Raw genomic sequence first — 26,203 nt, forward strand, 5'->3', positions numbered from 1 at the left:
GATGCTAAACATAATGCTTAAATAAAATTGACAGCTGGTCTTTATTGTATGCTGCACATTTTTACATTGTATTCCATTTCCAGCGAGACTATTCAAGCCATCGACTTACTAATGGTTGAAGATGAGCGATCCGCAAAGGCAATGTTTAAAAGTTATGGGTGGAGCTAGAATTTTGGCTGTCAGAAGCATTAAAATCCACCAATGTCTGCCTTTAAATTCTTTATTATCCAAATGTTTAAAGTGCGTGTGGTCGACGGAGAGAATGCATGACTGTTTTGACTCGGTATACATTTCCCAAAATACATTTCTTTCGGAACATGTATACCGAGTATGTCCACATTCCTGTCAGTCCATTTAATTGGTAAACTACATGGTAATGTAAAAGTAATCTTTTTTGTGATCCAATGTGTAATAAACAACATAAATAATAATAGTTGGTAACAGATCAGCTCTTGGAACTCATTACGGGGCAGCTTCTATCTTCAATATGCTTTATTGTACAAATTTTAAAGCGCGTGTGGGCGACAGACTGTTTTAAATACTAGGGCTTTCAGGAGGAACGGAAAATAATTGAACAACATGAGCAGATTAATAAATAAATGTTTTGACCAAGTTAAAGACAGACTGAAAACACCGCCATTAATTTATAGTCAATTTGTGCCACAGTTTAGACTACCGATAGAACGCTGATCTTCCCCTTGTGATAGTGTGGTGCAATGACAGAATGCCACCATCTACCACTAACGTTCGCAGCAAAAGCTGAAAACTTTTAAAGGAAGAACCACTAACATGACAAAGGCTTTGGAAGAATTCAGAGTCGCCAGTTTGCCATGCATGGCACACACGCTGCAACTGGCTGTGAACAAAGGTGTTTTGGCCCAACGCAGCATATCTGACACAGTGTCAGCAAGTAGGAAGATAGTGGGTCATTTTAAAACACTCACAGCTAGCAGACAGTCACCTACAAGCAATACAGGAGCAGCTTGGAGTGAAAACAAAAAAGACTTAAGCAAGACGTTTCCAACAGATGGAACAGTACTTTTTTCATGGAGAGCCTGATGGAACGAAAACGAGTGCTTGGCTTGTACGCAGCCGACTATGAATTACCTGCAACAATTAGTACAAAACAGTGGACTCTCATTGAAAACATGAACACACTCCTAGTTCCAGTCAAAACTGACTCGAGAAAAAAGCTCATCAATTGCGTCTGCAGCAGACGTGATACCCTCTGTCATGGCATTGAAACACCTGCTCAAAACTGCAGACAGACCGTAGGGTTAAAAACTTACAAAAATACTCTACTAGAGACTGTGAACAAGCGATTCGGTGGCATTCTCTAAGAGGCCTCTTTACAGTGTCGCCACCATGCTTGATGCTAGGTACAAGGACCACTACTTCGATGCAGACAAGAAACAGGGTTTACGTGAAATGTTACACAGCTGGGCAATATGGGAACGGACACAGTGACAGTGTGCACCAAGGAAGAGGACCCACGACAGAAGAGGCCACGGAGAGAGAGCTGAAACTTTACTGCTGATATGCATGATGAAATCCTGGTTAGGAATGAAACAACTGAACAATTTAACAACAAAACTGCAAGTGAGTGAAGTAAATATGTTTTGATTATGTTTTACTGGTAATGGGGACATACATAAATGCAAACAAAATAACTTTTTGGTCAGTGTGGTGTGTGTGGGAGAAAGAGAGATAAGTATTTTCATTTTCTGTTACTACATCGGCCAACATTTGCCAATGTTGATCTATGCCTAATGATCCTTTGGAATGCAAGAATAATGCAATATGTTGTATTAAATGTACTATGCCCCCCTCCCCCATTATTTGTAGAGATGAGCATACCGGACAGAACCTACCATTCCCAGGAACGAAGATGCACTCAGATACTTGAGTAGAAACAAACAAGTATCTTGGAAATCCCTGTACTAGTGTACTGTACTAGTGTGGACAGTGCACACCTTTTCAGTGCAGCTTCACACATTGTAGACGAAAAAAAGAAACATACTCTCGTGACAAAGCCTAGCAGGTCCTCTTTGTGAAGGAAAACCTTCCACAAATGTTTAAAATGGGCAGTCATACTGTAACCCAGCCATGTAGAATCGGGGGGGAAAAAATACACTAAGCCCAATGGCTTTTCTGTTTATTCATGGCTGGTATAGGTCAAGATTTTAATTTCAAACAAAGCAGTTTTATTCTTGTTAATTTTATTTTTTTTAAATGCGCTCGCATTTTACTAGTCGAGTCAGTTGAGCAAATTTGAAAAGTTTAAGTTGTGCCATTTATAGCAGTTTATGACATGGCCTAGAGACAGTCATTTTTTTCAAGCAGTTATAGTTTAAATGATTAACTGCATTTTAGTTTAAACAAATATTTATTTCAAAGCATTTTTTAGTTTCTCCACACAGTCAAGATTGGATAGTAAGAAGAGCCACCAGCAACTTAGCCATCTTTGTAATGGCGGGCAGCTAAAATATTTGTGTCATGAATATTCATTGATTTGTCATTTACAAGTTATTAAATAATCTGTTCCTAACTGAAAATGACACGGTTTCAACTATTTAACTGTACTAGAATGCTAAAAATGCCGCATTTTTTAAATATATATATATCGGTATAAGTCGGGTTTTTGGCAAGGAAAATATCCTGCAAAAATGTCATATCGGTGCATCCCTAGTCCAAACCCACTAAGACAGTCGTGAAGAGGGCACGACAAAGCCTATTCCCCCTAGGGAGACTGAAAAGATTTGGCATGGGTACTCAGATCCTCAAAAAGTTATACAGCTGCACCATCGAGAGCATCACTGCCTGGTTGCATCACTGCCTGGTATGGCAACTGCTCGGCCTCCGACCGCAAGGCACGACAGAGGGTCGTGCGTACGGTCCAGTACATCACCAGGGCCAAGCTTCCTGCCATCCAGGACCTCTATACCAGGTGGTGTCAGAGGAAGCCCCTAAAATTTGTCAAAGACTCCAGCCATCCTAGTCAGACTGTTCCCTCTGCTACTGCACAGCAAGCGGTACCAGAGCACGAAGTCTAGGTTCAAGAGGTTTCTTAACAGATTCTACCTGAAAGTTAAACGAAGGCCTTATACCTTTTAAAGGGTTAATCAACTATGATACACTGTAAGGTCTCCTCTTCAGGAGACGTGTGTGTGTGTGTCTTAAAACCAGTTTTGAGTGTTGTGACCTTCAGACACTACCAGAAGGCGTCTACCCGCAAAACACCAGTGTCAACAGTGAGGAGGCGACTCTGGGATGCTGACCTTCTGGGCAGAGTTGCAAAGAAAAAGCCATATTTCAAACTGGACAATAAAAATAAAAGATTAAGATGGGCAAAAGAACAGACACTGGAGAGAGATATGGCTTTTCTTTGCAACTCCGCCTAGAAGGCCAGCATCCTGGAGTCGCCTCTTCACTGTTGACGTTGAGACTGGTGTTTTGCGGGTACTATTTAATGCAGCTGCCAGTTGAGGACTTGTGAGGCATCCGTTTCTCAAACTAGACACGCTAATGTACTTGTCCTCTTGCTCAGTTGTGCACCGGGGCCTCTACTCTTTCTGGTTAGAGCCAGTTTGCGCTGTTCTGTGAAGGGAGTAGTACACAGCGTTGTACGAGATCTTCAGTTTCTTGGCAATTTCTCGCATGGAATAACCTTCATTTCTCAGAACAAGAATAGACTGACGAGTTTCAGAAGAAAGTCCTTTGTTTCTAGCCATTTTGAGCCTGTAATCGAACCCACAAATGCTGATGCTCCAATACTCAATGATAAACTTGGATTAGCTAACACAATGTGCCATTGGAACACAGGAGTGATGGTTGCTGATCATGGGCCTCAGTATGCCTATGTAGATATTCCATTAAATGCATTATAAAAAATTTAAAAAAATCTGCCGTTTACACCTACAATAGTCATTTACAACATTCATGTGTACATTGTATTTCAGATCAATTTGATGGACAAAAAAAGTGTTTTTATTTGAAAAACAAGGACATTTCGAAGTGACCCCAAACTTTTGAACGGTAGTGTATATATTACCTCGACGAACCAGTGCCCCCGCACATTGACTCTGTACCAGTACCCCCTGTATTTAGCCTCGCTATTGTTATTTTCCTGTTGCTCTTTAATTATGTTACTTTTATTTGTTACATTTCTCTTACAACGGCATTGTTGGTTAAGGGCTTGTAAGTAAGCATTTCACTGTAAAGTCTATGCCTGTTCATAAAATGTGATTTATCCTAGCCATTTCATTGACGATAGGCCCTGCTTTTCTGACGTTGCGAGACATTGCAAGCAAGAAAATAAAAGCATCCCATTGTGAGATACAGCTTTTTGATGGCTGATAGATGGGCCTAGTACACGGTTCCGATTCAGTTTGTCTGGTGGCAGACCTGCCTATACTGTGCCCCTCCCCTCTTTCAGTCCCTCTCTAGTGCGCTATGAAAGATGTGCGTGTTTGTTTCACGGAAGTAGGGGAACTAAGAACGTCAGTTATGTAGTTATTAACCGAGCAGGTCCGACGGGATTAGTTTTACCAAACATTCAATTGACCATTATGATGAAGCCTGGAATCTCTTTCAGGCAGGAAGATACACTACATGGCCTAAAGTATATGGACCCCTGTTCATCAAACATCTCATTCCAAAATCTTGGGCATTGAGATGGAGTTGGTCCCCTCTTTGCTGCTATACAGCCTCCACGCTTCTGTCAAGGCTTTCCACGAGATGTTGGCACATTGCTGCGGAGACTTGCTTCCATTCAGCCACGAACATTAGTTAGGTTGGGCACTGATGTTGGGCGACTAGGCCTGGCTCGCAGTCAGCGTTTCCTTATTCATCCGGGTGTTCAATGAAGTGGAGGTCAGGGCTCTGCAGGCCAGTCAAGTTCTTCCACACCGATCGTGACAAACCATTTCTGTATGAACGTCACTTTGTATACGGGGGCATTGTCATGCTGAAACAGGAAAGGGCCTTCACCAAACTGTTGCCACAAAGTTAGAAGCACAGAATGTCATTGTATATTGTAGCGTTAAGATTTCCCGTCACTGGAACTAAGGGGCCTAGCCCGAACAATAAAAAACAGTCGCAGACCATTATTCCTCCTCCACCCAACTTTACAGTTGGCACTATGCATTCGAGCAGGTAGCATTCTTCTGGCATCCGGCAAACCCAGAGTCGGCCGTCGGACTGTCAGATGGTGAAGCATGATTCATCACTCCAGACAAACAGTTATTGTGCAAACTTTGCTTCAAGAAGCAGTTTGGAACTCGGTGGTGAGTGTTGCAATTGAGGACAGACGATGTTAATGCACTACGCGGTCCAGTTCTGTGAGCTTGTTTGGCCTACCACTTTGCGGCTAAGCCGTTGTTGCTCCTAGACGTTTCCACTTCACAATAACAGCAGGGATGGCCACATTTCTAGGGATAGCCTAATATTGGCCTAATGGCCTTCAGTTCAGAAAAAGTCATAATGCATATCAATAAGAACCATGAACTTTAACCTGACGTATTTGGCAATTTATTGGTACGATATCATCCACTTAATCTTTTAAAAGATAAGTATGGCACAAGGAAAGACCATATTTGACAAAAGGGATAATTTACCTGTAGGCTACGTGCATAGCAATTTGTTTTAAGCATCAATTTGTTCCCGTGTTCTTACCCAAACTGGGTGCAGCACCTGTTTAACTATAATATCCCTCAATACACAGGGTTGCCGATTCGCACAGGATAAGTACCATCAGAAGACCTGGGAGTTTGCCGAAAAACAGTAGGTTTTTAAGACTGGGATAACCTTCCTGCCAAGTAAAAATTACTGACATAGCAGAATCGGACGGCACTAAAATTACAGATGTGGTGATTTGTGCTCGTGCACATAATTACATTACCTGATCTCCCCCAGTAAAACTTATCTTGTTCAAATATGGCTTTATGAGTCGATTCCTAATGGAAAAGGTTCTCTTTCTACTAAATGACTTGGTAACACAGTATTTAACTTTAAAAAGTATTTTTTTAGGAAATAGTGGCCGGCGAGCAGGCAGCAGTCTAGCTGCCCGCAGGCAGCTCAAGATTATTTGATTGACAGTTCTGGTCGCCCAGTGATGGACGTGTTCGTCCCGCTTCAGAATCGACATTCCTTTACAGACAAGTAAAATGCCCGTTCAGTGGCGCTTCGAAACCATCTCCAGTGAAGGTTTCATGTCGTCATTTAAAAAGCCGTAGAGTGCCCTAGCAGACAAACAAACACGTAGTAGCTGAGGTGCATTCAAGGGTATTTGACTGAGGTAGATAACTTCCTTTCCCGGCCTTAGTGGTCATGCATATGTAATAGAACCATTATTCTGCACTGTGAATTGACGTGGGATTTAAAAAAATAAAAAATAAAAAAACATTCTCAGCATTTTAAAATGGGAAAAAAGGTATAAAATTGTCCGTTTAAATGTTAAGCAAAATTGTTCTTCATTTGTCACATCCCTAGTGTGTGTGTACACTGTTTAGGCCTGGCACTGGCTTGGAAGAGGAGAGAGGTTTGGCCCTGGGGGTCAGTGGAGCAAAGTTTTCAGAGAGCTGGGAGAATTTACCCAGTTCTAATGGCTGCTTGGTGTGAGGTGGCAGTTTAGTAAGGTCACTCACAGCCATACAGATTGGTGTCAGTGGGGTAATGGACGCAAAGTAGGTTTTTTAAACCAAGGCAAGGGAGGGGGCCTTCACATGTTGAAATGCAGTCCCAAACTGCTGTCTGACAAGGCTGTGTTCGGTGTGGAGAATTTGTCTCCAAACCGGGTGTAAAGCGGAGGTGCTACTACCTGGACCTACAAGACAAATTGTTTTCTGTTGCTACATGTCTTTATACAATGTGCCCTGCTGAACACGAACAAGCACTAAGGGGCTTAATCCGGGACAATCAGACTTTTTTTTTGGTGTGTTGTTACAGTTGGGTTAAGGAGGGAGATAGAGGGGTGTGGTTGGTTGGTGGTTTTGTCCTGGGGGGGTTCAACTGTCACTAAGGGGCGGACAGAAAGACGAGTTAGCTACAGAGCTGACTGGGAAGAATAAGCTTAACTGGGAAGATATTGGACAATTTCCCATTAGGTCTATTATTGAATTAGGCGTTTTAAAAGTGTTGTTTTTGGCCTCCCTTAATTGACACGTCCTTGTTTTAAGTAAATAATTGTTTGCACTAAAAGAGCCAATGAGCTACATCCCAAATAGCATAGGGTGATAGGGAATAGGGTGCCATTTCGTACTGGCCATATATCTGTTCCCAGCTGGGTTTGTTTGTCGGTCCTTATTTGAAATTAAATCGGCCGAGGGGACCTTAAAAAAATATATTTTTTTTAAAAACTTACATTATGTGTAGTCAGTAGGTCATAAACAAATCCGGCTTGACATTTCAGTGTAGTGCACACTCCATTATACTCTACTTATCAGCCTATATTTACCTATGGTCGACTATCTATATAAAATGTTCTGGACAGGAAGTACCCTACAACGCCGCTAAAATAAACACTGCAGCCTATCAAGTAAATACTCTATAGGCAAGTTGCTGCTCCATTCAAAAGATGGGTTACATGCTACACTTGCATCAGATAATCACATTTTTTAAAAGACATGCCAAAGCAGGTATAAATCAGAATGTCAACTCACAAACAACTAGACAACAAATAATTAAAATGCAATTTGTTCCAGCTGCTGCTAGGCTATATGTATGCCTATGCAAGACATGTCACCAGTGGTGTGGACAATGCAGCATTTCAGGGGTGAAATGATTAAACTGACAGTTGTGTTGAACTCAGTAGAAGCACATAGGCCTGTTTGTGGGAGGGTTTCTCCTCCAACCCACACACAAAGGCGTCTTTGACAGGGAGTGTTACCACCACCACCACCACCACCACCACAGCAGCTGAGCTATTTAATCAAGCGCGACAGGCCTTCCGAGTAGACTAGGGCCAACAGAGTTCATATAAAAAGAGCAACAGCCCATATGTGCAGATGTATTCACCAGTATGGGAAACAACTATGACTCAAGCATGGAGTAAACCATTAAAGTGCACATTCCTTGCCTTACATATCTAGGGGGGGCTACTTTGAAGAATATCAAATATATTTTGATTTGTTTAACACATGATTCTAAATGTGTTATTTAATATAGTTTTGATGTCTTCATTATTATTATGGAATGAGTAGGTTTGTCCAAACTTTTGACTGGTACTGCATGTGAGACGCTGGGCTGAAGGGAGTTGTAGTTTTCATTAATATGGTCGAATCCGGAAACTATCATCTCGAAAACAAGACGTTTATTCTTTCAGTGAAATACGGAACCGTTACGTATTTTATCTAATGGGTGGCATCCATAAGTCTAAATATTCCGGTTACATTGCACAACCTTCAATGTTATGTCATAATTACATAAAATTCTGGCAAATTAGGCAGCCCAAACTGTTGCATATACACTGACTCTGCGTGCAAAGAACGCAAGAGAAGTGACACAATTTCACCTGGTAAATATTGCCTGCAGGTTTAAAAATATATACTTCTGTGTATTGATTCTAAGAAAGGCATTGATGTTTATGGTTAGGTACACATTGGAGCAACGATACGCACCGCATCGATTATATGCAACGCAGGACACGCTAGATAAACTAGAAATATCATCAACCATGTGTAGTTATAACTAGTGATTATGATTGATTGATTGTTTTTTATAAGATAAGTTTAATGCTAGTTAGCAACTTACCTTGGCTTCTACTGCATTCGCGTAACAGGCAGGCTCCTCGTGGAGTAGTGCAATGTAATCAGGAGGTTAGAGCGTTGGACTAGTTAACTGTAAGGTTGCAAGATTGAATCCCCCGAGCTGACAAGGTAAAAATCTGTCGTTCTGCCCCTGAACGAGGCAGTTAACCCACCGTTCCTAGGCCGTCATTGAAAATAAGAATGTGTTCTTAACTGACTTGCCTAGTTAAATAAAGATTAAATAAAGGTGACACTGCTGTCATCTAGTGACCAAAATCTAAATTGCACCTAAACTGCAATATTATATTATGGCTTTTCTCTTGCATTTCAAAGATGGGGAAAAATATTTTGGAAACATGTTTTTTGGTTTGTATTATCTTTTACCAGGTCTAATGTGTTATTCTCTTACATTCATTTCACATTTCCACAAACTTCAAAGTGTTTCCTTTCAAATGGTATCAAGAATATGCATATCCTTGCTTCAGGTCCTGAGCTACAGGCAGTTAGATTTGGGTACACTTTTACATCTGCTATGTTAGATACACACAGACCACATGAGAGAAGAACACCACAATCAAGAGAGAGGAAAAAGACAACTCCTAAAAGTATGCCCAATCTACTTTGAAGAACTAGTAAAATGATTGCCAGACAGCTCTACAGCAGTCCTAGCCAAATAGAAGGACTAAAGACAGTACAGTATGGGGAGCACAGAGAACGTTGTCTGGCTGTTTGGTTGCTACTGCCTGAGCAGAGATGAGATTACTTTTAGGAATAAGAAAAATAACAAGTTTTTAAAAAAGTAAGTAATATATACACAACTGAAATATTGTATTATTTCACAGTAATTCCATTTTTTTTAATTGACATTTCATAATGATTTTATTGTTGGAAAAAAAAAATCTAACCGGCCTTAAAGCACTAATTTCCCAACACTACTTTTTTGGGGGGGACATTCCAATGTATGTACTTGGCAATAACGTAAGTATTTTCACACACGTGACACAAGGATGAAACCCTGGGTTTAATTCCGCTTAACACTTGTTGGAGTTAATGTTTATTAGTAAATATTTTCACTGTGAATTGTAGTCATTTTAATTTAATCCTTATCAGATATAGGAACTGTAAATGAGACAATTGCAACCTGATCTCCAAACCATAGTAATCTATATACTATAAATCCATATAAATATAAATCTATCATCCATTTCACATTAAGCACATGCATTACGTCAAGTATTTCAATTGGTCTATATAGCGAGCTATACATGTCCACGTCACTAATCTTGTAAGACCTTGATGCTGCGTTAGTAACCAAGTGGGAAGTGGGAATTTCCCACCATAGATAAAACTCTAGATAGATAAAACCAAATTTGACTTGGACATTGCCCTTGAGGGCTTCCACCATTTTAAAGTGGGTGAAGGATCACATGATTCCATCCAGGTCATCAGCCAACTAATTATACACATTCCAAAAAACTTTAGGTGGCAGTAAATTGCTAACCTTGTTTGAACAGATATAAAAGCAATGCACCCTTTCAGTTTTTTTGCCAACTCAGAAGTAGCAGATAAGAAATTATACTACTTCAAAATTGAGATTGCATTACTGGCACTGCCTTTGCGCTCACAGACGCCACATTGGGACATATAAAGATGATATCTATCAGACTGTTTACCACATACAGCCGGGGGAAAAAACTATTTGAACGGCCCTTCAACTGGTACTTCCTTGTGGTTAACTCGTCTAGCGCCGCTGAGCTCCGACTTCTCCCACATGGTGACCTCTGACGTAACCCACTAAGGAAATTATCTCGATAAAAGCAACTCAAAACATTATTTTTAAAGCAATCTATTCATATGGTTTTTGAACACTATAATTTGTTAACAAGCCTGATAGCTGTACTTTTAGTTTATGGTTGACACAGCTTGTTGGCCATTAGCTAATTGGGTGTTTCTCAAATGAGTTCAAAGCACGAGAATGCATCCAACTGGTATTTTCGACTTCAAATGGAACATTTCCACCTCCCACTTGGAGCTCAAGGATGATCGACTAGTTTCCCCACTAGTCTCTACCAGCTGGTGGGATGTTCAAGTATATTTTCCCAGTCGTATGTGGTAAACATAGAGAATGATAAAGAAATCATCTTGGTATATGTCCCATTATGGCATCTGTGAGCACACAGGCAGCGCGATTGAGGCCATCTCCATTTTGAAGTAGTACATTTTTCTAATACTACGAGTTGGCAAACAAACTGAAAGGGTGCATACTGCCATTCAGAGTGTGTTGTTTGACCAGGTATAGAGCCAAGGATGGCAATTTACTGCCACCTACAGTTATGGAATATTTGCCTCACAAGTTTAATCTATTCTTATTCATATTTTTTTTTTAAACTGCATTGTTGGTTAGGGGCTCGTAAGTAAGCATTTCACTGTAAGGTATACAACCGTATTTGGTGCATGTGACATAACATTGTATTTGATATTGGCGGATCCCTCCTGATGACCCAGATGGAATCATGTGATCCTTGCTTCACCCATAGGAAGTCCCACCCAGTTGACTACTTTTTTAAAAATGGTGAAGCCCTCAATGTCAGTGTCCATGACAAAACGTGTTTTATCCATCTAGAGAGTCCTCTAACTCTATGGTGGTAAATTCCCACTGGTTATCAACTCCGCATGAGTAGTCAGTCATCGGTTACACAGGGTTGTGCATGTGTCTACTAATCTCGAGTTCTGCTGGAGAAAAACATTTATTATGTAGAAGTCCATAGCCACATGTAACAGTATGTCTTCACCCAATGTAAGACGTCATGCGACCATTTTGCTCAGTGGGGAAATGGGGATATTCATGTCAATGCGATAGAGGATGATTTGAGCTCCTTTACGAATCCGTGTCATTCAACGTTGGCATTATGAATGACCAATATGCATAAAAGTTAATTTATGTTCGTTGCAGTATTTTTCATGTAGCCCAATAAAAATGGTATTGCACGCAACGGATTGCACGTCTGGTAAGGGGGCGTGGTGTTGTTTGACAACATAGATTCAGTTCGTCGTTCGACCGCAATGTTTATGCAAACAAAGATGTTTGTCGGGGTATATAGCGTTTAGTCAAATTACCGAGATTATGAATAAAAACACGATAGCATTGGCCATGAATGAAAGCAATGTTGCATGAATGTTTGTGGACATTCCAGACTAGAGGTAAAGGAAATGTGTTCTTCAAAGCAGTAACATTAAATCAGAAAACACCCTTTAATACAACTAAATGTGTAGGCAAATGTCCGTAATTGAAAGATGACAGGACAGTGTATAACTGTTAGTGGTTGATTGCGCAACAACGGTATACTACAGTATGTTGATTACATATTGCTATCTAAATGGCTAGCCAGATACGTTAGCCTTTCGCCAAAGAGGAAGGTACGTTAATGCAAAACAAGTCTCGAATGGGTTAAATATTAGTGTGCGTCTTCACATGTGCCCAGCGAGACAATGGTCCATTAAAAAAAAAACACTGCATAGTCAAATATGTCGTCCAGCAATTTGTGAGTTGGCTGTCGAATTAACTTGCTAGCTATCCAGCTACATTGCTAACTGGTTCGCTCTAATACAAGTGCTCGAGCATTAGAGCACATGGTGGAGTGTGGCTGGAACTGCAGCCCAACCCTTTGAGACAATGGGCGAAGTGAGCAAACATGTTTTCGTCGTTTAATCTAAAAACGATTTACTGCCTTGAAATAAGCATGCATTCGTGCATATGCTATTCAAATTACTCACCATCGTGCTTTTGAACGGTGGTCCATGTCTCCACTTCGGTCGCCATGGCGCTCACTTGAACTGGTTGTTTACCGTTTGATAGCAATCCACACCGTTTGGCCTGTCACGAAAACAAATAGCAGAAACGTGCAAAACAGCGTGAACAAACAAACAAAATGTGCATCTAAAGTAAACATTGATGTTATGCACATGCATGGCAAAAATTGTAAATACGTTTAATCCTCACCCTCAAGCAGCTTGCTTGCTCGTGCTATATAACGTCAGCTATAATACCCAACAAATATGAAATGCCGTAGCAAAATTAAAGTCAAATAAATTCACACTTTTTTTAATGAAATTAATATATATCTACTACTCCTTTCAGAATAAATCTAAAAAAAGAGCACGGAAAAAACCCGATGCGCAAAGAGAAAAATAATCCGTGGACCTTTCCGCAGCAACCTAGAAAATAAACAAAGTCTGTTTTTAACTTTGGAACGTCTGTCTCAATATCACGTGGTTAATACAGGGGCAAGTCCTTTTCTGTTCTGGCCAATCATTTGGGGTTAGTGTTATCCGAGATCCTTGGGACGTCCCTACCTTAAACTCTCAAATTAACCCCTACCGTTATCCCAATCATAACGGTACCTAACCCGAACCATTTTTTATTTCAACTTCAATGCGGTAGGGACGTCCCAAGGAACCGGTATTGCAAGGACCAATCAATTCAATTTCAATTTAAGGGATTTATTGGCATGGGAAACATATGTTTACATTGCCAAAGCAAGTGAAATAGATAATAAACAATAACAAATTAACTGTAAACATTTACACTTACAAAGGTTCCAAAAGAATAAAGACATTTCAGATGTCATATTATGTCTATATATAGTGTTGTAATAATGTGCAAACAGTTCAAGTACAAAAGGGAAAATAAATCAACATAAATATAGGTTGTATTTATAATGGTGTTTGTTCTTCACTGGTTGACCTTTTCTAGTGGCACCAGGTCACGAATCTTGCTGCTGTGATTGCACACTGTGGTATTTCACCCAATAGATATGGGAGTTTATCAAAATGAGATTTGTTTTAGAATTCTTTGTGGGTCTGTGTAATTTGAGGGAAATATGTGTCTCTAATATGGTCAAACATTTGGCAGGAGGTTAGGAAGTGCAGATCAGTTTCCACCTCATTTTGTGTACATAGTCAAAGATTTTCTTAATTTTGGGTCAGTCACAGTGGTCAGGTATTCTGACACGGTGTACTCTCTGTTTAGGGCCAAATAGCATTCTAGTTTGCTGTTTTTTGGAAGGTTTGGGAATTGCTTCCTTTTAGGTGGAAGTCTCTTTTCTGGATTATTATTTGGTGTTTTTCGTTGTACACTGAGGATATTTTTGCAGAATTCTGCATGCAGATTCTCAATTTGGTGTTTGTCCCATTTTGTGAATTCTTGGTTGGGGAGCGGACCCCAGACCTCACAACCATAAAGGGCAATGGGTTCTATAACTGATTTAAGTATTTTTAGCCAGATCCTAATTGGTATGTCAAATTCTATGTTCCTTTTGATGGCATAGAAGGCTCTTTTTACCTTGTCGCTCAGATCGTTCACAGCTTTGTGGAAGTTACCTGTGGCGCTGATGTTTAGGCCGAGGTATGCTCTAGGGCAACGGTGTCTAGATGGAATTTGTATTCATGGTCCTGGGAGCTGGACCTTTTTTGGAACACCATTAAGATTTACTGTCAGGGCCCAGATCTGACAGAATCTGTGCAGAAGATCTAGGTGCTGCTGTATGCCCTCCTTGGTAAGGGACAGTAACACCAGATTATCAGAAAACAGTAGACATTTGACTTCAGATTCTAGTAGGGGGAGGCCGGGTGCTGCAGACTGTTCTAGTGCCCTCGCCAATTCGTTGATATATATTGAAGAGGGTGGGGCTTAAGCTGCATCTCTGTCTCACCCCCTGGCCCTGTGGAAAGAGATCTATGTGTTTTTTGCCAATTTTAACCTCACACTTGTTGTTTGTGTACATGTATTTTATAACGTCGTATGTTTTTCCCCAAACACCACTATCCTTCAAATTGTATAGCAGGCCCTCGTGCCAAATTGACTCGAAAGCTTTTTTCAAATCAAATCAAATCTAAGTTCATTTGTCACGTGCGTTGAATACAACAGGTGTAGACCTCACAGTGAAATGCTTACTTACAGGCTCTAACCAATAGTGCAAAAAAGCTATTAGGTGAACAATAGGTAGGTAAAGAAATAAAACAACAGTTAAAAGACAGGCTATATACAGTACCGAGGCTATAACAGTAGCGAGGCTACATACAGACATCGGTTAGTCAGGCTGATTGAGGTAGTATGTACATGTAGATATGGTTAAAGTGTCTATGCATATGCAGATAGCCCGGTTAGCCAATGTGCGGGAGCACTGGTTGGTCGGCCCAATTGAGATAGTATGTACATGAATGTATAGTTAAAGTGACTATGCATATATGATAAACAGAGAGTAGCAGCAGCGTAAAAAGAGGGGTTGGGGGGGCACACAATGCAGAAAGTCTGGATAGCCATTTGATTACCTGTTCAGGAGTCTTATGGCTTGGGGGTAAAAACTGTTGAGAAGCCTTTTTGTCCTAGACTTGGCACTCCGGTAATGCTTGCCATGCGGTAGTAGAGAGGGGTGGCTCGAGTCTTTGACAATTTTTAGGGCCTTCCTCTGTCACCGCCTGGTGTAGAGGTCCTGGATGACAGGCAGCTTAGCCCCAGTGATGTACTGGGCCGTACGCACTACCCTCTGTAGTGCCTTGCGGTCAGAGGCCGAGCAATTGCCGTACCAGGCAGGGATGCAACCAGTCAGGATGCTCTCGATGGTGCAGCGGTAGAACCTTTTGAGGATCTCAGGACCCTTCCTCCCTATAGGCTGTCTCGTCATTGTCGGTGATCAGGCCTACCACTGTTGTGTCGTCTGCAAACTTAATGATGGTGTTGGAGTCATGCCTGGCCATGCAGTTGTGGGTGAACAGGGAGTACAGGAGGGAACTGAGTACGCACCCCTGGGGAGCTCCAGTGCTTAGGATCAGCGTGGCAGATGTGTTGCTACCTACCCTCACCACCTGGGGGCGGCCCGTCAGGAAGTCCAGGATCCAGTTGCAGAGGGAGGTGTTTAGTCCAAGGATCTTTAGCTTAGTGATGAGCTTTGAGGGCACTATGGTGTTGAACTCTGAGCTGTAGTCAATGAATAGCATTTTCACATAAGTGTTCCTTTTGTCCAGGTGGGAAAGGGCAGTGTGGAGTGCAATAGAGATTGCATCATCTGTGGATCTGTTTGGGTGGTATGCAAATTGGAGTGGGTCTAGGGTTAATGGTGTTGATGTGAGAGTGAGAGTGAGAGTGAGAGAGAGAGAGAGAGAGAGAGAGAGAGAGAGAGAGAGAGAGAGAGAGAGAGAGAGAGAGACTCGACATCCAGTTAATGTGGGATATGGGGATATAAAGGGATAAAGAAATCCCCTATACTTTGCCCATGTGGTCCAGAAATGGTCCGGGTTAAAATGTTAACATTGGTTTAACTGGTTTAACATACTATATACATACTAATGTATATAGTATGTATAAGCTGGGAAATACAGGCCTAAGCGTTGTTGTTCACTAGTTTGCTCCAATTGGGTGTGGGGTGGTAGGGTTGGAGGGTAATAAAGGAAATATATATATATTTTAAGATGTGTATATATGTATGTATGTAGGTACAGTTGAAGTTGGAAGTTTACATACACCTTAGCCAAATACATTTAAACTCAGTTTTTCACAATTCCCAACATTTAATCCTAGTAAAAATTCCCTGTTGTAGGTCAAGTTAGGATCACCACTTTATTTTAAGAATGTGAAATGTCAGAATAATAGTAGAGAATGATTTATTTCAGCCTTTATTTCTTTTATCACATTCCCAGTGGGTCAGAAGTTTACATACACTCAATTAGTATTTGGTAGCATTGCCTTTAAATTGTTTAACTTGGGTCAAACGTTTCGGGTAGCCTTCTACAAGCTTTCCACAATAAATTGGGTGAATTTTGGCCCATTCCTCCTGACAGAGCCGGTGCAACTGAGTCAGGTTTGTAGGCCTCCTTGCTGGCACACGCTTTTTCAGTTCTGCCCACAAATTTTCGATAGGATTGAGGTCAGGGTTTTGTGATGGCCACTCCAATACCTTGACTTTGTTGTCCTTTAGCCATTTTGCCACAACTTTGGAAGTATGCTTGGGATCATTGTCCATTTGGAAGACCCATTTGCGACCAAGCTTTAACTTCCTGAGTGATGTCTTGAGATGTTGCTTCAATATATACACAATTTCCCTCATGATACCATCTATTTTGTGAAGTGCACCAGTCCCTCCTGCAGCAAAGCACCCCCACAACATGATGCTGCCACCCCCGTGCTTCACGGTTGGCACGGTGTTCTTCAGCTTGCAAGCGCCCCCCTTTTTCCTCCAAATATAATGATGGTCATTATGGCCAAACAGTTATATTGTTGATTCATCAGACCAGAGGACATTTCTCAAAAAAGTACGATCTTTGTCCCCATGTGCAGTTGCAAACCATAGTCTGGCTTTTTTATGGCGGTTTTGGAGCAGTGGCTTCTTCCTTGCTGAGCGGCCTTTCAGGTTATGTCAATATAGAACTCGTTTTACTGTGGATATAGATACTTTTGTACCTGTTTCCTCCAGCATCTTCACAAGGTCCTTTGCTGTTGTTCTGGGATTGATTTGCACTTTTCGCACCAAAGTACGTTCATCTCTAGGAGACAGAACGCGTCTCTTTCCTGAGCGGTATGACGGCTGCGTGGTCCCATGGTGTTTTTACTTGCATGCTATTATTTGTACAGATGAACGTGGTACCTTCAGGTGTTTGGAAATTGCTCCCAAGGATGAACCAGACTTGTGGAGGTCTACAATTTTTTCCTGAGGTCTTGGCTGATTTCTTTTGATTTTTCCATGATGTTAAGCAAAGAGGCACTGAGTTTGAAGGTAGGCTTTGAAATACATCCACAGGTACACCTCCAGTTGACTCAAAATATGTCAATTAGCCTATCAGAAGCTTCTAAAGCCATGACATCATTTTCTGGAATTTACCAAGCTGTTTAAAGGCACAGTCAATTTAGTGTATGTAAACTTCTGACCCACTGGAATTGTGATACAGTGAATTATAAGTGAAATAATCTGTCTGTTAACAACTGTTGAAAAAATTACTTGTGTCATGCACAAAGTAGATGTCCTAACCGACTTATCCAAAACTATAGTTTGTTAACAAGTAATTTGTGGAGGTGTTGAAAAACGAGTTTTAATGACTCCAACCTAAGTGTAAACTTCCGACTTTAACTGTATATATATATATATATATATATACTGTATATATATATATATATATATATATTTGCAAAAAAAGATATGGGGGATTGGAAGTGATGCAGACAACTGCATTGATGGAAGCTACAATCTATCTGCAATATTAAAGCTGATCTACTCCCTAATAAAAAAGTACTTAAAAAAAATAATATATATATATATATATATAAAAATATTGGTTTAACTGTTAAAATGTGAATGTGTGGCTAAATTATTTCTCAAAGTCTCGATCAAACCCTCAACATGTACCTAATTTTAAGTGATCTTTTACCCCTTGGAGCAAAAAACCCCACCAACAAAAAACAACCTAATGAACACCTGACATGACGAGGTGGCCGAGTGGTTAAGGCGATGGACTGCTAATCCATTGTGCTCTGTACACTTGGGTTTGAATCCCATCCTCGGCGGTGGAAGTTATTTTAATGTAGTTGTTGTAGCTAAATTATTACATGGAAATGTTCTCTCTACTACCTACCACAGCCTGTTCACCCGGCTAGGATCTAGAACGGTGGTCCCCAACTTTTTCCGGTTACTGTACCACCAACTGAATTTTGTTCTAACCAGAGTACCCCTGAAGTACCCCCTCGTGCATTTTACCACTAAGCTCATGAGTCTTCAAGTACCCCCTGTGGATAGGCCCAGTACCCTTGGTTGGGAACCACTGATCTAGGAAGTGGAGACAGTACACGTGCATCAAAGCTGAGACCAAGAGACTGAGAAACAGCTTCTATCTACAGGCCATCAGACTGTTAAACATGAAACACTAGCTAGCCTCCGCCCGGTACCCTGCCCTGAACCTTAGACACTGTCACTAGCCGGCTACCACCCTGTACTCTACCCTACACCTGAGAGACTGCTGCCCATAGAGTCATTGAACACTGGTCACTTTAATAATGTTTACATACTGTTACCCACTTTATATGTACAGTATATAGTGAATTATAGTCATCCTATATATGTTTTTGTTCATACAAAAACATAAAACATTAAAATACATAAAACACTGAAAACAAGGCAGGGAAGGATTGAAATAAAGCATTTAATTTAAAATAAATACATGATTGACAAGATTGGGTATGATTAAGCTAGACTTTGATGATATGAGAGAGCGAGAGAGACAAAAAGAGAGACAGAGAGAGAGAGAAAACCAAGATAGTGTCAGAGAATGAAACAGAGGGATATGTTAGGTTGTATAAGGGAGCCTATAGTTACCCTTAAAATTATTGACTGGAATGAATCAATCAACATAAAAGTGATGACATACTGTATGAATAACTTTTGAATCACAGATGCAAAGGCCTACATGATGCAACCCTGCATAAAGCAAGCTCAGCCCTGTTATTAGATATATTGTCCAGTTGTAATTGTTGTCTCTTTGTCTGTGTAAAGGGCCTAGGGTGACCACGTTTAAAATATTAAAACGCAGGACAACAGGATGATTTTGCAGGACAATCGCAGTCTCGCCTACATGACATTTTTTGAGGAGGCAGCTGTCACGCGGAGTGGAACAGGTGAACCCAACAGCAGACTTAGACGAGGAGACTGGGATGAGGTAACCAAGGTATTTATTGAAACACGGGGGGAAGATTGAGTGCAGGCCAGGGGATGCTCGGGCGGGTTGCTGGAAACCAGGTGCGGAGGCAGAGGCTGGAGCGAGAGGTATGGGGACAGGGTAAGCAGATCCGGAGGGGAATCCAAGGGAGCGTAGAGTGGGGAATCCAGGACAGAGTAGCACGACTGACGAGAAGTCGGACTGGAGACAGGGACCAGTCAGAGCGGGCAGAACTGTAGCGGAGAGGAAAACAGCATCAGGCAAGGGAAAACAGGCACAACAGGAACAAACGGCTAGAAACATGGACTGACTGGGCAGAGATTATGATCTGGCAGTGTGGAAGTGGCAGCACTGGTGGGGATCTGCTCTGACTCCAGCACACCTGTCTCCGCCCACACAATCACACACACACACACACAGAGAGAGGGAGGGAGAGAGCACTGTGGGAGTGGCAGCAGGTCAAGGAGACACCGGATGAGCACTAGAGGGCGTGGCAGGAGCAGATGTGACAGCAGCACAGACAGATGTAGCCTACTGAATCTCATGATACACTGAAAAAAGTATATAAAATGCAACATGCAACAATTTCAAAGATTTTACTGAGTTACTGTTCATATAAGGAAATCAGTCAATTGAAATAAATTCATTAAGCCCTAATCTATGGATTTCACATGACTGGAAATACAGATATGCATCTGTTGGTCACAGATCCCTTAAAAACAAAGGTAGGGCCGTGGATCAGAAAACCATTCCGTATCTGGTGTGACCACCATTTGCCTCATGCAGCACAACACATCTCCTTCGCATAGAGTTGATCAGGCTGTTGATTGTGGCCTGTGGAATGTTGTCCCACTCCTCTTCAATGGCTGTGCGAAATTGCTAGATATTGGCGGGAACTGGAACACGCTGTCGTACAAGTCAATCCAGAGCATCCCAAACATGCTCAATGGGTGGTGACATGTTTAGTGAGTATGCAGGCCATAGAAGAACTGAGATGTTTTCAGCTTCCAGGAATTGCGTAAAGATCCTTATGACGTGGGGTCGTGCATTATCATGCTGAAACATGAAGTGATGGCAGCGGATGAATGGCACAGTAATGGGCCACAGGATTTCGTCACGGTATCTCTGTGCACTCAAATTACCATCGATAAAAATGCAATTGTGTTCATTGTCCGTAGCCACCATGGGGTACTCTGTTCACAACATTGACATCAGTAAACTGCTCGCCCACACAACGCCAAACACGCTGTCTGCCATCTGCCTGGTACAGTTGAAACCGGGATTCATTCCTGAAGAGCACACTTCTCCAGCGTGCCAGTGGCCATCGAAGGTGAGTATTTGCCCACTGAAGTCGGTTACGACGCTGAAATCCAGTCAGGTCAAAACCCTGGTGAGGACGATGAGCACGCTCATGACCTTCCCTGAGATGGTTTCTTACAGTTTGTGCATAAATTCTTCGGTTGTGCAAACCCACAGTTTCATCAGCTGTCCGGGTGGCTGGTCTCAGACCATCCCGGAAGTGAAGAAGCCGGATGTGGAGGTCCTGGGCTGGCATAGTTACATATGGTCTGCGGTTGTGAGGCCGGTTGGACCTACTGCCATATTCTCTAAAACAACGTTGGCGGCGGCTTATGGTAGAGAAATTAACATTCAATTCTCTGGCAACAGGTCTGGTGGACATTCCTGCAGTCAGCATGCCAATTGCACTCTGGTGTTGTGTGACAAAACTGCACATTTTAGAGTGGCCTTTTATTGTCCCCAGCACAAGGTGCACCTGTGTAATGATCATGCTGTTTAATCAGCTTCTTGATATGCCACACCTGTCAGGTGGATGGGTTATCTTGGAAAAGCAGAAATACTCACTAACAGGGATGTAAACAAATGTGTGCACAACATTTGAGAGAAATAAGCTTTTTGTGTGTATGGAATATTTCTGGGATCTTTTATTTCAGCTCATGAAACATGGGACCAACACTTTACATGTTGCGTTTATATTTTTGTTCAGTGTGTAATATGCATAAAATGCATCCTCCAATTGCAGCGTCTGCCTATGCCCACACATATTCTCTCAAGAACATTTTCAATAAACTCAAACACGAAGTTAGGCATACCTAATTTCAAAGTAGGCCTTGTTGGTCCCAACTGTCCTCTAAATGTAGCTGGAATTTAACCTGAAAGGATTTGAGAAATGTCATTGTTTGACGATAGGCCGATGACATTGGCCAACCTCTAGTTTTGCATTGCGCCGAATATCAGATCCCAACAATGATTGGATAAGTGTTTAATATCACCAGTAGGCCTACCACACCCTTATGATATATATCTTGTCATAAGCGAAACGTGATTCCAAGAGACAGGTGGAAATAAATGCGTTCGAATTTGTTGATTAAATGCGGGACATGATTACTTGGTTGTGGTAAGCGGGACAAAGGGCCACAATGCGGGAGTGTGTGTCCACCTTCTTCATCACTTGTTTTGTATAGATGTCATTGAGGGGTACCTGACTTTCTCCATGTTCCCACAGATTTGTATTACCCTTATCAATCTGACTAGTGTTCCATAGAGCACCAAACCACCTCAAAATATTAAAAAGATAGGATGGATTCTATATAGCATTGATAAAATGACATGACGCTAAACAAAGTCCTCCACATGCGCCTCATACACATAATAGTTTCTCACAGCACAGGAGTGGGGCTCCACTAAAACATAGACGTTTCTGGCGCCAAGATGTCTAGCTATTGAACTCTCATCTCCCTGACCTTGGCCAACTGACCTCTGATTGGTTGACATGTTGCTGGGCAACTATTATTCTAATCACCAGACATATTTAGCCAATCAGCTGCGGGCAATTACCTGGTTAAGACCCGTTTAGGCTACTTTGACCTGTCTCCACCAGCTACACAGAGAGAGTAGATGCTGTATCGCTGTGCTGTGTCCTTCACCTCAGGATTTCTGTTCACTTTAACCATATCTACATGTAAATACTACCTCAATCAGCCTGACTAACCGGTGTCTGTATGTAGCCTCGCTACTTTTATAGCCTCGCTACTGTATATAGCCTGTCTTTTTACTGTTGTTTTATTTCTTTACTTACCTATTGTTCACCGAACACCTTTTTTGCACTATTGGTTAGAGCCTGTAAGTAAGCATTTCACTGTAAGGTTGTACCTGTTGTATTCGGCGCACGTGACAAATAAACTTTGATTTGATCCAAGGACTTTCACCTGTTTGCCCATGTAAGTGGACTTTGTGGAACCAGAGTGACTATTATTTAATGTTGTAAAGGCCTACATATTGTGTATTCCTTTTCACTATGTAACAATCCCTTTATTACATTGTCACTAGCCAACTATACCTAACTGTTATCCAGTATAACTTGGTTAGTATTTCACCTGTATGTAATATGCCATGTTACATCACCTGCTTTGTACACTTTTTGAATGACTACTGCTTGCCATTGAAACCTATAGGCCTAAAATGATCGCTTCCAGTGGTTATTATTGTCATGTGACCATTCCAAGATGGCGGCCCCCATAGCCTAGTGTAATTAGCCGCATGCTAACAGGAATGCTAACGTTCTAACTTATGCTTGCCTATGTATGGGTTTATACTGTTTATAATGTTATGTTAGCTTGCACTGTTGATAACGCACTACTATAGCATTCTAGCTACATTAGTTTAACCCTTTCCTTAAAACTATGAGTCCACCTTACCGGGTGGTGCTCTCCTGTCACGGAGGTTTAAAGCAGTGTACTCAAAGGAAAGAAGTCCCCAGTAGTGTTTGTCATTAATTCCCATGAATTGAAATAGGCCTACCTTGGATATTGACGTGACAAACACATTTAAACCCTTCAAAGTAATTTGTTATCTGGATTATAATGGACTGAAATAACTATTATTGTAATGTTATTTAGATATTTGCCATTAAAAATTGTTCGATCAAGTAAACAACTTGAAGTGAGAAACGCATAGACATGAAAATTATGTTTGATATGCCCTGAGGAGTATAAAGAGCGGTTGCTTATTACGAAAAATAGCGTGGTTTTGTGTTTGAAGTTATACTGCATCCCATTACTGTATTGCGCAAAAGATGCGACTCCGGTGGGACTCGAACCCACAACCTTTGAATCACTCCTCAAGTGCTTGACTAGAAGTCCAATGCGCTATCCATTGCGCCACGGAGCCACCTGTTGATAGGTTACGCACTAGCCAATATAACGTTGCGGCGTCCCGTAAAACCTTGTGTAGTCATAACGCATTTGATCTAGCTTTTCTGTGTACACAGGTTACTAAATACGTCACAATGGTCACGTCATATGTGAAGGAAGATAAGTATAGATGTCGTGTACATTGTAAGTGAACAACGTATAATATACATTAGCCCTAATAATATTGCTGTAGTATGCATTGAGTAACAAAACATTTGCTGTGGGCTGCTGGCTGAGATGTGAAACCGCTTTAGTTTATCGTTTTCTTGCCACGGACGCGTTGTGCAGTGAATTGAACATAAAGGGACCGCTCTTTCGCATTGTCAATAGAGCAAGAATCACATGCTTTTTAGTGAAACAAGCGAATATATTGTGCTAACTGGCATTGTAGCTTTATGAGCATCCCCCAGTTAGTCGAGGACATTTCTGGTTGCGACAACCTAGCTATGATATCACTGCAACCAACAAGTAACCAAGATTTGCACTCGCCAACCAATCCGAAGGATATAGCTCATCAATCGAGGTTGCGACACCAGGAATTAAAGAATGGGGGCATTTTCTACCAGGAACCAACATACTCGTCGATGCCGACCCTGTATCGAATCCCAACACGGCTGCTGTATTTAGCATTGAATCGTTTTAAATGCTTTCTTTTCCTTACGGTGACAATCTGAGAGTAGAAAAGTATCGGGCTTCATCCGACAATCCTCGTTCCTCTCAGCCTGTAAATCTGTCATCGTCATCCGTAACTTTTTATTATGAAAACCTGTCTCTTTTTGTCAAACCGCTCACCCTCTTCAGGATTCGAATTTATAGAAGGGTAGCCTAAATGTGTTAAACAAGATTCCTGGGCTGTTTAGGCTTATCTCAAATGAGAGAAATAGCTTAATTTATACATTTAATATCAAGTTCACATCGAAAACGTAATGTTGGTTAAAAAAAAAAAAGTAAATAAAGGAAGTAATTGAAGACACAGAATTGGAGGAAGACGTGAGAACGACAGGGGAGAATACTTATGAGTAATACATCAATGACAAATGATGCTGTATATACAGTTAAATAATCACCACAGAAGGACAAACAATTGAACACAAATAATTACAATTATAAATAATTAACTGAAAACGGAGAGCGACTGATCGCTGGCTCCATCAGAATGCCAAGCCCATAAGGAGCAGAGGACAGGGCTGAGCCGGGCACAGGTGTGGATATCATGAACAGAGGCCCAGCCGGGCACAGATGTGGAGATCATGAACAGAGGTCCAGCAGGGCACAGGTGTCAAGGCCACGGACAGAGAACCAGCTGGTGGTGGAGTAGTCCGTAGAGGAGCGGAGGACTGATGCGGTTAGAGGTGTGGACTGGATGCTGGATGGTGGGACTCCTACAAAGTCATCTGATTGGCAGCATGTTTTTTGCATCACTCTTCATCAATGCCACCAAATACCCAGCATACCACAGAGCATTTTTAACAACCTACTTGAAGGTCTGCTTCCTCTAAAGGCTGAACTGTCTTGTTGCTGGGTTGCCAACTCGGGCCAGTACAGCCCTCCTGGCCAAATGTATCCAGAGATATAGCCCTGGTGTACTTTCTTTTAGAACTGTCTCCTGAAATGGCAAGCATCCTTACTGTCAAAAATCAAATCAAATCCAATTGTATTAATCATATATACAGAATACAGCGGGGTGTAAACAGTGCAATGGAATGCTTACTTGCAGGCTACCTCTCAACATAGCCCTTGTCATGTCAGCTCACCCAAAGACAAAAACGTTACTTTGATAACCTGTTCAGTGTCAAAACACCAGTTTACTAACGCGTTAGATAGCGTTACTGTAGCTACACTAAATATTGTTAACCGAACCGTGCTAGCATATTACTGTAGCCTAATGCACTGATCTTACCTGCTAGATATTCCGATCGATGATGGTGATCAATGAAAACAGCAGACAACAAAACATTGTAGCTAACGTTACTTCAGAAAATAAAGATAATTCGCGAACAAAATTACCAGGAAATATATTTTTCCATGGTCCTCTTCTAGAGTTTAAAGGTCCCGCCATAGCTCTATCCTCATTGGTCAATTCTCGGTTACCTCTTGGTTGCACTGGCGTCTCGGATTGGTTGGCGAGTACAATTCTTGGTTACGTCTTGGTTGCAGACGGCGATATGATTGGTTGTCGCAACTAGAAATTTGGAAATGAGGTTGAAACAGAGTCTTAGAAATTTGCTGAAATACCATACATGACCTGCTGAAGCCAGAGCCCGGATAGCTCAGTCGGTAGAGCATCAGACTTTTAATCTGAGGGTCCAGGGTTCAAGTCCCTGTTCGGGCGATGCTTTTTTTTTTTTTTTACCTGCTAAATATTGCTGGGCATAAACTACGTTTCATTAGCTAGCTAGGTGGCTAAACGAGAATTTTGAAGACCACGCCTAAATTGCGTTCTTGTGTTTACACTAATTCGTTGTATTCAGAAGGTCCGTTTCTTGTGTTTATCAGTTTTAAAGACCGCCAAGCTGTAATTATGCAATAGTCAATAATAAATACAGAACA

The 26,203-nt window shown here is 41.5% G+C and overlaps 1 protein-coding gene and 2 non-coding genes across 3 annotated transcripts in view; 1 reads left to right on the forward strand and 2 right to left on the reverse strand.

Annotated features, from left to right (window-relative positions):
* LOC120034993 (programmed cell death protein 4-like) overlaps positions 1-12,986 on the reverse strand; it is a 38,153-nt gene extending 25,167 nt beyond the window's left edge. The window contains exons 1-2 of the mRNA XM_038981722.1: positions 12,745-12,986; positions 12,519-12,618 (exon numbers count right to left, since the gene is read on the reverse strand). Coding sequence (XP_038837650.1) covers positions 12,519-12,564 — 46 coding nt within the window. The 5' untranslated portion in view covers positions 12,565-12,618; positions 12,745-12,986. The remainder of the gene's footprint in view (positions 1-12,518; positions 12,619-12,744) is intronic.
* Positions 12,987-23,538: 10,552 nt separating this feature from the next.
* On the reverse strand, positions 23,539-23,630 carry trnar-ucu. The gene is given in 2 exon segments: positions 23,539-23,574; positions 23,594-23,630. It is a non-coding gene; the product is annotated as a tRNA-Arg (tRNA).
* Positions 23,631-25,912: 2,282 nt separating this feature from the next.
* Positions 25,913-25,985, forward strand: trnak-uuu. Its single transcript has one exon. It is a non-coding gene; the product is annotated as a tRNA-Lys (tRNA).
* Positions 25,986-26,203: the final 218 nt, after the last annotated feature.

This window comes from Salvelinus namaycush, chromosome 42 (genome assembly GCF_016432855.1).
Source record: "Salvelinus namaycush isolate Seneca chromosome 42, SaNama_1.0, whole genome shotgun sequence".
In the NCBI taxonomy this organism is placed as follows: domain Eukaryota; kingdom Metazoa; phylum Chordata; class Actinopteri; order Salmoniformes; family Salmonidae; genus Salvelinus; species Salvelinus namaycush.